The 14223-nt window shown below is 30.3% G+C and overlaps 2 protein-coding genes across 3 annotated transcripts; one reads left to right on the forward strand and one right to left on the reverse strand.

Moving 5' to 3' along the window:
- The first annotated feature begins 1456 nt into the window (after nt 1–1456).
- LOC126768767 (prothoracicotropic hormone-like) lies at nt 1457–7003 on the forward strand. Of its 2 annotated transcripts, none has more exons than XM_050487060.1 (5): nt 1457–1533; nt 5411–5764; nt 6338–6382; nt 6458–6568; nt 6677–7003. In XM_050487060.1, exons 1-5 carry the CDS (start codon nt 1522–1524, stop codon nt 6821–6823), a joined length of 669 nt encoding a protein of 222 aa, XP_050343017.1. In that variant the 5' UTR covers nt 1457–1521; the 3' UTR covers nt 6824–7003. The 2 variants fall into 2 exon arrangements, with proteins under 2 accessions (XP_050343017.1, XP_050343018.1); XM_050487061.1 differs by lacking the exon at nt 1457–1533 and adding an exon at nt 1558–1627.
- Nucleotides 7004–7279: 276 nt separating this feature from the next.
- LOC126768597 (zinc finger protein 610-like) lies at nt 7280–13809 on the reverse strand. Its single transcript, XM_050486780.1, has 9 exons — nt 13527–13809; nt 13050–13141; nt 12584–12875; nt 12037–12262; nt 11191–11445; nt 10860–11007; nt 10717–10783; nt 10326–10469; nt 7280–8059 (listed from the first exon to the last, which is right to left on the reverse strand). Exons 1-9 carry the CDS (start codon nt 13659–13661, stop codon nt 7823–7825), a joined length of 1596 nt encoding a protein of 531 aa, XP_050342737.1. The 5' UTR covers nt 13662–13809; the 3' UTR covers nt 7280–7822.
- Nucleotides 13810–14223: the final 414 nt, after the last annotated feature.

Here is a 14223-nt window from a genome sequence, read left to right on the forward strand (position 1 = left end):
TTACTTATTTATTAAAAGTTTCAATAACAGATATGAAATACCTGTATTAATGTAAAATATGAATATGTGCTCCAAGAGATTGCAGATTTGGATATTCGGTATTAATTTCAACTTGATTAGTAAAATCCTGAGAAAAACGGAAAATGAAGTTGGCATATAAGAAGAAGTTTTTCCTATTTAATTATGGGTCCCTATAAAAGGGGGTTTCATAGTAACATATTATGTTAAAAAAACATTTTTATATAAAATATAAATAAAATAAAAATTAAAACATTTTTATTAGATTTGACAAAAAAATGAGCCTGATAAAATTTCTATTTAAAAATCATACGTATCAGGACAATGGAAAACAAATGTGTGAGATCTGAGCCCAACCCTCGATATTATTTATAGATTTACATACCACTGCTTTAGAATTAAAAAATTAACGTATATACCATTAAATATAATATAATTATTGTACTTACCTATAATTCAGTTTTTATTGATTGAAACCGATACATCATTTTTGACGACGAAAGTAATCTATCGTAAATGTTGAAGTGCCTAATCAAGCGCTTATAAAACTTTAAATCAAATAGGTTTAACTACCAATCTCATATATGACATCTATTCAAATAGAGTCAGGTAATTAAATCACTAGATTCAAGTACAATGTTTATAGTTTAATCAACCCTTCAATGATAATATATTATAATAGTTTACATTACAAGTTCCTCTCGATTTTCAATAACAATAGTTATGAAGGTTTGAGTGGTGCACTTTGAATAGGTACGGTATAATTCATTTTTTTCTTATTATCCAATTATAGTATATTAATATATCAACGGTACCGACCTAAACGTGCATCCCTCTGGTATTAAGGCAAAGCACTGTCAATTCATTTAATTCAATGCATAATAAAATTTAATATACTATTCCGATTTACAAGAAAAATACAATCGACTTATCTCATCAACTAAAGTTAAATGTTACAGTATTATATAATTTTATTAAATTTTACATTGTTTAACTTCCTAACTTTAACCCATTCAACGACAAGGACCCATGTAGTGGGCTGACTCTTGTCGCAATAGTGGGCATGGGAACCCACGTAGTGGGTTATTTTAAAAGTAGGTTTATTTTCGTAAAAATGCCATAATAAAATTCGAAAATAAAATTTTAACATGGCCTCCTTAGTATACGCTTTGGTTTTTATTTTTAGACATATTTATTTTTTCAATATATTTTATATTCTTCCTAGATGCCAAAGATCCTCGTTGTGGGTTGTTTTGCAGGTGTAGAAAGCGTTGAAAGAAATAAAATAAAAAGAAAAAAAATATGAAGGTATCAACATATAAAATATGAAAAAATCTAATCTTTTGTTGTACGTGAGTTTGTTATCTTGCTTTGGTGTGAAATACTTATTATATATTTTGAACATTTATTATTATTTATTTATATTTTGAACATTGGCTTATGAAACATTTAATGGTTTTGTAAAAAAAAGCCGCGAGCTAATTTAAAACCGCCATTTTGTTAATGGATAAAAAGGTACAGTAATTAATGTATTATTGGCGCGACTTGTGATTTGTTAAATGTGTTCAAATGTGAGGTTTCAATTTTTAATTAGAAGAAGAGTAATTGAGTGAGTTATTTACTTCAATTTATATGATTTCGTGTTATATTTTTAAAAAGACCAATTCGAGATTTTTATAAAATTAACTTCTTGATGCTAAATATATATAAATATATATAATTATAGATATATTGGATATGGCTGAACGTGAAGACGGTGTATTTGACGGGCTCATTTTTCCATTTCCATTCCCACCCAGGACAGACATTCGTGCCTATGAACTTGTCTGTGTCCTGAGTAAGAAAAGTATTATATGTAGTATATCAGTTGTCTAGTTTCCATAGCACAAGCTCTGCTTAGTTTGGGATCAGATGGCCGTGTGTGAATAATGTCCCAGGATATTATTTATATATTTATTATAGGGAGCTGGGGACCAATTCTACTAAACTGTAACAATTACGATACTTTCCCGATTCAATTCAACTTGGACTATTTTAGATTTATTCAAACCGTTATGATGGTAACATATACCGTTAGATTAAAACCAAATTTAAGAGTTAACTCTTATAATAATAATTATTATTATTATTTTACATAGTCCTCCAGACCGAGTTTGGCTACGGCGGCCAATCTCAAGAGATTACTAAACTGCATAGGACATATTATAGTGCGCAAACACTCAAAGGCGCACTCTCTATTCCCTAACTCTCATAATCCAATGGGACGAAAATCAGACATGAGCAAAAAGAGTTAAGGCGCAGGACCAACGGTTTTACGTGCTTTCCAAGGCACGGGAGTGTACACACTTCCTACTTCCAGACTCCGGGCAGCTACTGAGAATTTCCGACAGAAAAACTCAATAACTTTATTGGTCCGACCTGGGATTTGAAACCCGGGTCCACGACCAAATTGACTTTGTGTAATTGCTTCGAAAGAACAATAAATTATTTATTCCTTGTGTAAACTTCCTTAATTTCGAAGGTATTAAAATTCAAACATTCTTCCCGTCTTAACAGTTTTATTATTTTAATATAACTCAATATTATCCACAGTGGTAATACAATTTGTTTTGCAACTCAAAAATTACCGTTCCTCTTTTTAAAAAACCAAACAATGCTATTACTCTTGCTAGTACTCAACTGACTATTTATAATATAATATTTTTCGGAACCGGTAGTCAAAATAGAGCTACTGAATAATAAAAGTACGAAATATTTAAATATACAATAAAAAAAATAAACAAGCAAAAATCACGTTTATAAATTATAACTTATTAAATTCTTTTCGTAATGCAGACTTATTTTAATGGGCACGGCTATTCTTTACAAAATGCTCAATAGTTATTTTAAATTACAGTATGATTATTTTATCAAACTAACAATTCGTCCATCCTGATAAGTTTCGCGTCCCCGCGAAGAATACAAATTTATATGGTGTTTACATTCAATTACAAATATAACTACTAGTATGTTTTTACAAACACATGTTTATTTATTATTATATAACGGTAATTACACAAACATAGGATAATTGGATAAATTAAATTTACTATTCTAAAATCACTCATTCCTATAGTTACTGTACACTTTACACTTCACAAGTAGTGTATCATCTTAGCAGTACATACTTACCTCCGTGCACATTGCACTTCACGTAATAATCGCTCATAGCGTTTTATTGATATGCGCATATAGCGCTTCAAACATTATGTTCGCTCATAGCGTTTCATATACCAATTATGTGCACCTTGCACTTCAAAATTGTTTTGCTCGTAGCAAATTAACATTAATATACAATTCTAAATTAGTAAATATATATATATATATATATATATATATATATATAAAAACTCAAAAATAGAATTCCAAATAAAATTACTATATTTATTTTACGTTTCTTATTTAGTTAACCAAATCATTATTGTACTTGAATTATTACAATACACATTTACACAAAGTACTATTGTTTTGAACAAAAATAACTAACTAAAAGTACAAATAATAGATATATAATTAAATTTAATGGTCACATACCTTGATGCAGGCGTATGATCACACCAGAGTAATAGAATCTCACCAGTATACCCCGATGTAATCCCACTTCTGAATTGTAAACTTCCTTAATTTCGAAGGTATTAAAATTCAAACATTCTTCTCCGTCTTAACAGTTTTAATATTTTAATATAACTCAATATTATCCACAGTGGTAATACAATTTGTTTTACAACTCAAAAATTACCGTTACTCTTTTTAAAAAACCAAACAATGCGAGCTTCTTGCTAGTACTCAACTGACTACTCATAATATAATATTTTTCGGAACCGGTAGTCAAAATAGAGCTACTAAATAATAAAAGTACGAAATATTTAAATATACAATAAAAAAAATAAACAAGCAAAAATCACGTTTATAAATTATAACTTATTAAATTCTTTTCATAATGCAGACTTATTTTAATGGGCACGGCTATTCTTTACAAAATGCTCAATAGTTATTTTAAATTACAGTATGATTATTTTATCAAACTAACACTTGACAAGGCGAGTGTTATTAGGAGGTGCAAAACAAAAATATAATCGTAAAATGCTCTAAAATCCATTTTAAGACAATGTTCAATGAATCAATTATTATTAGCAAACAGTACGAAAATTACAAAAAAAGTTGAAGACTACTGTTACAGGATCGAAGCGAGTAAAATTTTTTTTTATTTATTTTACTTAATTTTATTGAATGCAATGTGCATTCAATAAAATCTCACTATCACTAAACACGGGAATACCTCCAAAGATACTATGTATAGAAAACGACCCGAAAAATATCCAATTTAATGACACTCGAGCTTTCGCGAGTACTTACCGTAATACAGCTACCCATGACGTGGGTTCAAGGTTATTATCATATGTAATAGGGTTAGGGTCACTAACAAAATATAAGAAGGCATTGCGTATGAGGATATGAAAAGTGTGGAGGATGCGAATGTGTTATACTTGTCAGAACTTCATTAGGTTATGTAGGTATAGCAAAAAATGACTACCTATATATTTTTTAATTAAGAATGCAAACATAAATGAATTCTACATAGAAGGCGTAAACGTCTAAATTATTAGGTATTAAATTAACAAATGTGAGTAATAAGAGTGTGTAATAAGGAGCCGTGGTGGCCTAGTGGTTAGATGACGCGAATTTTAACCGATGATTCAGAGTTCAAACCCCGACAAGCACCACTGAATTTACATGTGCTTAATTTGCGCATGTGCTGAATTCATCTCTTACTCGGTGCTGAAGGAAAACACCGTAAGGAAACCTGCATGTAGCGGATGGTGGCGGACATGTACAGGCAGTTACTTTTATCACCTAATGTAGATCGCAAAATACTATATATATTAATTTGACCACAAATCACGTTTCTGTCGTTAGGCACGTACCTATAACAAATTCTTAGAAAAGTACGAGAAAAACTTGTTAGATAAAATCTCTCTTAAATAAACCTGACAATATCGAGAAACAATAGCATATCGAGACAATGAAATGGTATCATTTAATACCCTTACAAAAATGCCAGTATCAATTACGATCAAGTTATTCAACACTAATGGACCTATTCAAACACCTTTCAATCAAACCATGGTATATAAAGTAGAGAAAATTAAGTCTATGATCATTCCTGTAACAGCGGCAGGCAAGATCATTTATAACCATAAACCATGGTAGGGATATTTCCGTTTCTCGCGGCTTTTTTCTTATTTGCTTTTATAATTATTGTGTGGATTCGTGGATTTCGTTAATAAAAAACCCAAGATGTAAGTTAATTTTTTTAAGTTTTGTTAGTTTAAAATTAAATGAATATTTGCAGATAAGATTATCACTACTGCTGTTTCAAACATGTGCCGCTCTGATCACTATACAACTAACAGTTCCATCACTTGCCTTCAAAAAGACATCTAATATTGATGAGTTTATGGTTCAAAATCAAAGAACCCGTATGAGACAAAACTATATTCTACAAAGAGCTTTAAACAACGACATGGACGACGCTGAATTAGGAATAACATATGTAACTAAACCATTCGACACTAATACTAATACCGAAGAGTTACCAGAATTCATAGTAGATTACGCAAATATGATAAGAAACGATATTATTTTATTAGACAATTCCTTTGAAACGAGGACTAGGAGAGGAAATATTAAAAAGGAAAAATATGGTGTAAGTATGAAACTTTAATGTTACGGTGATTGATGTTATTGACTTAAAGTTTGTAATAACGTTATTTAACGTTTAATTTTCAAAAACGCTAGTGGTTAATGCTTGGTCTAACAACTTACTTAACTTGATGCCGGTATAATTACCAGTTTAATTTGTTTGTCAAATTGTACTGGATATTCCGTTAAATAAAAAAACGAGTATAGCACAATAGAGGCATATCTACTAAATTTTTGTGTTTGTGTTGAAAATTTCAAAGAAATATACGCATTTATATTATTCAGATATTTATACAGTTTTACGTAAAAACAAAATAGTCTTTAAATCTACATTGTTTTTCTCTATTTTGTAAATAGAGAAAAACTTATAAATTATAATCGTAACTTTACGTATCCACACTATATTTTGTCGCAGTTCAAAGTCTTTACTGAGATAAAGTATTTTCCTAATTATTCAGATATAATATATTACCTTCTTCAGCCTTATTTTAGTCGGTAAAAACAGTTTATGGAATTAAAAGGTACACAAGAGATTCATTAAATAAAAATAAATATAATAATCTTTATTTCATTTCAGCAAGGAGATGGAAATGATATCCCTTGTAGTTGTGAAGAGAAAACCGTAAGTACTTATATAAAAATCTGAATAAATCAATATTATTCAAATGTATTATATTCAACGTTTCTATAATTTTAGAAGAAACCGATAATTTTGGGTGACGATTACATTCCTCGCTCCATTGAAACTAGAATCTGCAATGAAAGTCTATGTCCCCCACCCTATGGTTGCCTCAAACGTTTTCATAACGTAAGTATTTATAAGTTTAAGAATTATAAGAGTGACTTGATTTATGTGTGTGTAACTCTAAATAAGTGTGTTGTCAAAATGGAATCATAACAATATTGCTTTTTACAGATAACTGTATTGAAAAGAAAGAGAAACACAGATGAGGAATCTCAAGACGAACTACCCGATGATCTCATGAAGAGATGGATCGCCGTGAAAAAAGTAGTAACGGTTGGATGTATGTGTGTCAGAGACTACATTGACTATAATAACTGAGCTATTGGCAAAGAATCACGATCAAGTTCTAAAAGAACACGAGATAAATGTAAAAAAAATACGAAAAAAAATTGAAACATCTCATAAATAATCAACAAATGCAATTTTATGTATCATAATAAAGTGATATTGTAGAAATATGAAAAAATATTAAGTAAATAATTGATCTCTTTTTAGTTATAATTATAATGACAACCAAGTTTTTATTTTATGAAAATAATAAGTTTTGTTAGAAACAATTGGTTTATTGTATTGTCATAAAAATGTTGCATTTATTAATTAAGACGGTAATGTATATATTATGTGGAAGAAGAAAATAGTATTTAAATATGTATTGTTATGTGAAAAATAATAAAGAACATTTATTTAAACAATTTATTTATTTTTTAAATATATAACTAATCAAAACTTTCATAAGTAAATTATGTTTAGGTTTAAAATTGAAAAAAAAAAAATATTGACTTCTCATATTTTAAAACACAACCTTTTTAACGCCTTATACTAATAATTATGTACACATGTAAAAAAAATCTGGTTAAAATTATATACAAAAAAAAAATGGGAGCCAGCGTCATATTTACGTATATTTCTCAAGTCTGTCTCTACACAATTATTTTATCCTAAGATATATTATAGAAACCCTACAATAAATTTTCTAAGTCGTTAAGTATTTCCATAGCTTCTTTTTAATCATTTTTGGATATACATTTATAACCAATTCAATTAAGAAACTTCTTATGTTACCATAGGACTGTACATTTCAGCTCAAATCTCTTCTTATAAAAAATGCTAAACTATATATAACTTCTTATATAAAATAACTCCACTTTTAGTATCGGATTAAAACAAGTTCTTAAATGGAAGTTTCAAAATCACAGAAGTATAGGTCACAATTTTCCGGTAGAATTCACATTTGAATAAAAAATATGTTATCCTGTTAATGTGTGACGCGCGGGTTCTCTTCTCAGCCAATCAATAAACTTTCACAAAACTCTCGCACTAGACGCTGTAGTCCGCCGTGTGGTGCACGGTCTCGTGCGCGGCCGGCGTGGGCACGTCCGCGAGCTGCGGCATGATGTGCGCGATGGCCTCCCGCGCCTCGTTCAGCATGCCCATCTCCCGCCGCAGCACTTCGTCGGTTACGGTGTGGATCGACTTGAACTTCAGGTTGATGCCGTGAACTTTGAACACGTGATTGTTTAGGTTCACTTTGTAGCTGAAGGCCACGCTGCACACCTGGAAATTAAGCAGCGAATTCAGTATTCAAGTAAAGGTTACTCGTTAGTTATCGGAACAAAACCATAGACTCAAGTGTTGCATTTCTAAGAAAATTCAATACTAAGAAAATTCAAGAATTACAATTTCAAAGTATTTATTATTGAATTTCTTTTCAATATTTTAGAAATTATACTGGTATTTGTAATAGAGACGGATTTGTTAATAAAATATTTAGTTCCTCGATGACTCAGTAAAAATGTGTGGCTCAAAAATAGGCGATAATTATTCACAATAATAATTGTAATATCAGCAGTAGTAGTAATAACACGAAAATAGACGAGAACGAAATAATTTTTCCTCGAAAAGGAAACTCCGCAAAAAATACTATTAAAGTTACACACGCTGACTTAGTGAAATAATTGGCTCTGCTCTTTCATATTTCAATGATGCATACTATAAAGGAGTGAAAAACATGGTGGAAATTTTGTAATAATTATTTAATTGCTCATAAAGTAATGATGGAGTTATTTTAGGTCGCAGTAACTAAGAGCAAGATAGCATGCGCAAGCGAGCCCACTGTTTTTCAGAAGAAAAAAAAGGTCGTAGTGACGAATTCGATTTATGAAAGAAAAAGTTTTATTTAATTGTTTAGGTCGAAAAAAATACACATTTCATTTCTCGTGTGATACTGCCTGCAAAGACTGGCTGAAGAAGGTATGAATTCTCATTAAAACTATTCTTAATAAAGTACAAACATTTTAACTTTGCCGCTCTAAAGCTAATAAGTAATATCGTGAAAAAGTGTTTGTGAAAAAGTGACCGGAAAGAGTTCAGGCGCTGGACCAACGACTTTATGTACTTTCCGAGGCACGGGAGTAAACACACTTCCACCTTCCAGACTCGAGATTGCAACTGAGAATTTTCTAACAGAAAACTCAATAACTTTAGTGGCCCGACCTGGGAATTGAACCCAGGATCTCCGGGACTGCGGCCTTACATCAAGCCATTAAACCAACGAGGCAGTCAAATTATTATATATTATATAAAGTTGTCCTACGAGAACTAGCAAGATACAAGAGTTTTTCTATGAGAAATTTGTTTTTTCGACCACCGATTGGTCAGTTTAATAATTAAATAACGATTTTCAATTTAATAGATATGGCAATATAGTTTTGCTCAAAAATCGAATTAAAATTATATTTTTTTCTAGTATGCTCAACATAAAAAGTACATTTAAATTATCATTTTGCATAATTCACATTTGGATTTCATAAAAAATGTACCACTTGTGCAAAATATAGATTCTACAGAACAGACAAGAAACATTATTGTTGTTACTCTTTATCACTAATTTATTATATATTAATGTACAAATTATATAATTATGTACAAATATTACTTATGTACAATTAAATTTTATATCCTCCATGAGAATCGACAAAAACTATGTGTCACTACAAATCTCGCAAAGCGCAACTCAAAGCATATTTCAACAAATTTTCACATTGATCATGGCATCTTATCATACCGTAATAATGATCGACTCACGGGTAAGTGATCAATTAAACATAGTAAAATATATTCTTTACAATGAAAATTTGGTTAAAACTATGTTAGAATAATCCTAAAATTAAATTTCCTCGTAACTGTAAATGCATTTGTGTCTCACAAATGTCAATTACAAGCCAACTGCGCAGGAGATATATTACAGAACAAAAATATGCGCAAACACACGTACACGACTTACTTTAATACTTTATTGTACATCACACCACAAAGAGAAAAATACAAAATGTGTATATTGCCTAAATAAATGTACAATTATGGCGACCTTATCGCTACACAGCGATCTCTTCCAGGTAACTTAATATCTCGCTCTGATCTGATCCATTGGGAGTGCAGACAGACACAGTCTTGTATGGTACTCAATGTTCCTTTACCGTAACAGCCTGTGAAAGTTCCACTGCTGGGCTAAAGGCCTCCTCTTCTCTTTTTGAGGAGAAGGTTTGGAGCTTATTCCACCACGCTGCTCCAATGCGGGATGGTGGAATACACATGTGGCAGAATTTCACTGAAATTAGACACATGCAGGTTTCCTCACGATGTTTTCCTTCACCGTATAGCACCAGATGAATTATAATCACAAATTAAGCACATGAAAATTCAGTGGTGCTTGCCCGGGTTTGAACCCGCGATCATCGGTTAAGATTCACGCGTTCTTACCACTGGGCCAACTCGGCTTGATCCTTTACTACCTATTAATATTGCTATGACTCAAACTCACTTGGCAAGAGTAAGGGCGTTCTCCGGTGTGCATACGCTCATGGTTCTGCAGCTGGTGTTTTGCATTGAAAGACATAGTGCAGGTCGCGCACTTGAATGGTTTGTACCCAGCGTGGATCCGAAGGTGACGGTTTAGATCACAACGCTGGAAATTTAATTAATTATCTAAGTTATTTATTTATAAATACCGAATTTCGTTTATAAGGAAATTTAAAAGAGAAAAAACTACTTTCTATTTGTAAGAAGAAAAAATTTTACTGACTTCATAAATAAAAGTTTGCTGATTTCATAAGTACACATATTTTTATTTATTTAAAAATATTGACAATTAAATTGTTATTTTCAACTTTTTTTTATTATTATTAAAATAAAGTAAATAAAATTTAACTTACAGCAATAAACTTTTTAGAACATAAATTGCACTGAAATGGTCTCTCTCCTTTGTGAATGAGGTTATGCCTAAAAAAAGAAAATATAATGGTTTTTGTCTGAACTGTAATAAAACACAATCACTGTAAGAATGAATAAGATTTACCTCACTAATGATTTCTGTGTGTAGAACCCTGCACCACAAATTTCACAAATATGGTCTTTTATTCCAGTATGTTGTTTAAGGTGTACCAATAAATTACTTTTCTGTACAAAGGATCGTGGGCAATCGGAACAAGTGTACTTCTTTTTCTCTGAAAGAAATATTATTAAATGTTAATAAAAAGTACTAGATCTTTTTACTGTAATAAGTTTGCCATCAGTTGCAAGCTGGAAATATATATTGTCTATAAGTCATTTTTTTTTTTGTATATGAGATTTTCTATAAAAACTTTAGTTGAACTTGTTATTATATTATAATAATATAGCTCATATACCTTCATGGGTTGCTATATGATTGCCCAGTGTATATGTCAATATACCACAGACTGGACATACAAGCTTTTCTCTTTCTTTTGAAATTGGTTTCGAATTTTTCACCCTTCTTATAGAAATATCTCGTCTTATAATTCTACTATCAGACTTCGCTGAAGTCCTGGCCTTATAGTTTGGATGAATTTTTAATAATGTAGCATCTTTAGGTCTTTTTAAGAGAATTGGTGGTCCTTTTGCACCATTTTTCATTATTGGATCTGTCAAAATCAAGCATGCAAAAATAAATAAGACCATTATTTAATTAGGCATTATCCATATGTTTACAAAATAAAATATATTATTAAGCCCTTTAGTACAGAATTGTTAAGGAACAGTTGTTAAGGACATTTGCATGAAGCTTTTGGCATACTTACAAAAAAGTTTACAAAATAGATATAGTCTTTGTAATTAATGCCAGACATAGCTTTACACAAAAAAAAGCTGATGGTCTAGTGGTTAGAACGCGTGAATCTTAACCGATGATTGTGGGTCCAAGCCCGGGCAAGCACCACTGAATTTTCATGTGCTTAATTTGTGTTTATAATTATATCTCATGCTTGACGGTGAAGGAAAACATCGTAAGGAAACCTGCATGTTTCTAATTTTATTTAAATTATGCTACATGTGCATTCTACCAAACCGCATTGGAGCAGCGTGATGGAATAAGCTCCAAACCTTCTCCTCAAAAAGGAGAGGAGGCCTTAGCCCAGCAGTGGGACATTAACAGGCTGTTACTGTTACTTACTTATAACTTTTCACAAATTTAGGTAAACATTAATTATTTTACAAGGAACCACAAAGAAACTTACAACAAGTAATAGTAGTAGATTTCTTTTCATCACCACTAGAAGAATCATCGTGCTCATGTTTAAATGGTCTAATAACCCTTACTTTTTTCACAACTGGTTTTTTAGCCTTAAACACCTTAATTTCTGACAACTTTGGTTTTTTAAATTTACTCTTAGGCTTCTCTGAAGGAGGCACATAATCATCATCATCATCATCTTGGTATATGTCATCATCTAAATATTCAGCCTAGGATAAACATATCTATTAATTAGGTAATCATTTTATTAAAATTTGTTGATTCCTTTTAATGGCTGATACTATAACAGCAACAAGAAAATAAGATGTTCAAACTTTTTATTGTACTGCCTTTAGTTATAATTATTCAAAAAGTTATTGAATAGCTTAAAACAATGTATAATTTAACAGATGTATGTGCAAAATGCATATATAGTTATTAAACAATGTCTTTATTACTTATTATTAACAATTGATACTACTATTTACTTTATTAAAAAAACACTAACATTTTGGATATTTTTTTTTATCCTTCTACTCAAAATTACTTACATCAATATTGAACGTCTGTAAATTATCTCTAGATATATTAAAGCCATTTCCAGATTCTACTTTTCTTATAACGGTATCTGCTATAACAATATCTTTGCCATCAATAGTTTCAACCTTTACAACTTCATTTGGATTATCAAGTATGTCTATCTCCATTTCCCATTTCGGTTCACTTTTAATAGACAGAGGCCCAATTTCACTTTTTATATCAGTAAAAGAATCAAAAGCAATTTTTTTTGTTGGTACATTTCTACTTGCTGTTGCAATTAGTTTTCTTAACTCACGATCAGACCTTTAATAAAATGTATATTATAAAATTAATTTTTATACAATATATACAACAGTTCTTAAATAAATATAAACATATATATAGTAAAGTGTAGCTTAGCTCTAGAATAGATTTTCTTACAAGGGATATAAAAAGTGATAATATATAATAATAACTATAAATAAAATGAACACTTACCTCTCTGCAACATTTTTAAGAAGAAAAGCCTTTTCCAAAGATGTACAACATTTGTTGCAAATTTTCTCAGGTAATCCATCATTTGATGAAACCTAACAATATAATAAAATTCATGCATTTATTTCAAACTCAAAACAAACCAATAATTATACAGCAATAAATTTAAAAATTAAATAATTGGACACTGTTTGTGTCCAATTATTACAATTTTGTATTAGTTTATATACAAAATATTGGATTTTATTTATCAATTGAAAATAAGTACCTTATTAAGAAACCAATCATAATTATGACTTTAGTTATATTTCGTTTGAAAATAGAACAAACATATAACAACATCATAATTTTGTTTTTTCTATATGAAAGCATGAAATAATCACTAAACTAATTTGTATCTCCAGAATTTTTTTAAATATAGTGAAGCCGGTACTATATTTACGATCTTTAACTGAACAATAAATATAAACAAACGCTCACCTTAACGTCTGCTATTGCTGTAAGCATTTCTGCATAATTCCCAGAAAGCTTATATTTAAATAATGGACACAAGGGTCTCTTGTTAGATAAACAAATTCGACAGGATGACAAATTAATATTGTTAGGTTCTATCATTTTGAAAATAAAAACTTCTCAGATTAAAGTGATGAACAAAATCCGTAACTTTATCAAAGACACACACAGTGAATCTATTTGATGTCGATTAAACCCAACTCAGATATTTGATTTCGACATATTTTATTCTTAGCCCAGCTCTACTGTAAGTCTTTAGGGATGTTTGACGTTTCGTAGCGTTTGACGATTGGTAGACACTCAATGGGTTAAAGTTACGAGTGAGCGATTTTATGTTCGAGCTATTGTCATTGATTTTTTAAAAATTTTATATTATAGTATTGTGGTTATCGAAGTTGAGTTTGGAAATATAAAGGCCAAATGTCGTTTATTTCATTAATAATTATTTCGTTTTTCCGACTGTTAAAATTTTAATACATTTGGATAATATAAACAATATATAAAAAAGAATTCAAAGTCCACCTTATCGTCTTCAGCGATTTTTCTATAAAATAATAACTAGCCCTATGTAGTTGGGGACTAAACGATTGATAGAATTATTGTGAAAATGACTTGTATCCAGAGCTGTTAAATAAATTAATAAAATATATGTGACAACCTGACA

Source organism: Nymphalis io, chromosome 5 (genome assembly GCF_905147045.1).
Source record: "Nymphalis io chromosome 5, ilAglIoxx1.1, whole genome shotgun sequence".
In the NCBI taxonomy this organism is placed as follows: Eukaryota; Metazoa; Arthropoda; class Insecta; order Lepidoptera; family Nymphalidae; genus Nymphalis; species Nymphalis io.

Bases quoted from the DNA above. Each gene is read 5' to 3' on its own strand.
- LOC126768767 (XM_050487060.1), top strand. The intron at 6,383-6,457 runs GTAAGTACTTAT...CTATAATTTTAG, and splicing joins GTAGTTGTGAAGAGAAAACC to AAGAAACCGATAATTTTGGG. The intron at 6,569-6,676 runs GTAAGTATTTAT...TGCTTTTTACAG, and splicing joins GCCTCAAACGTTTTCATAAC to ATAACTGTATTGAAAAGAAA.
- LOC126768597 (XM_050486780.1), bottom strand. From the start codon at position 13,661: ATGATAGAACCTAACAATATTAATTTGTCATCCTGTCGAATTTGTTTA. The intron at 12,263-12,583 runs GTAAGTAATTTT...TGTTTATCCTAG, and splicing joins TACAGACGTTCAATATTGAT to GCTGAATATTTAGATGATGA. The intron at 11,008-11,190 runs GTATATGAGCTA...TATTTCTTTCAG, and splicing joins TCATATAGCAACCCATGAAG to AGAAAAAGAAGTACACTTGT.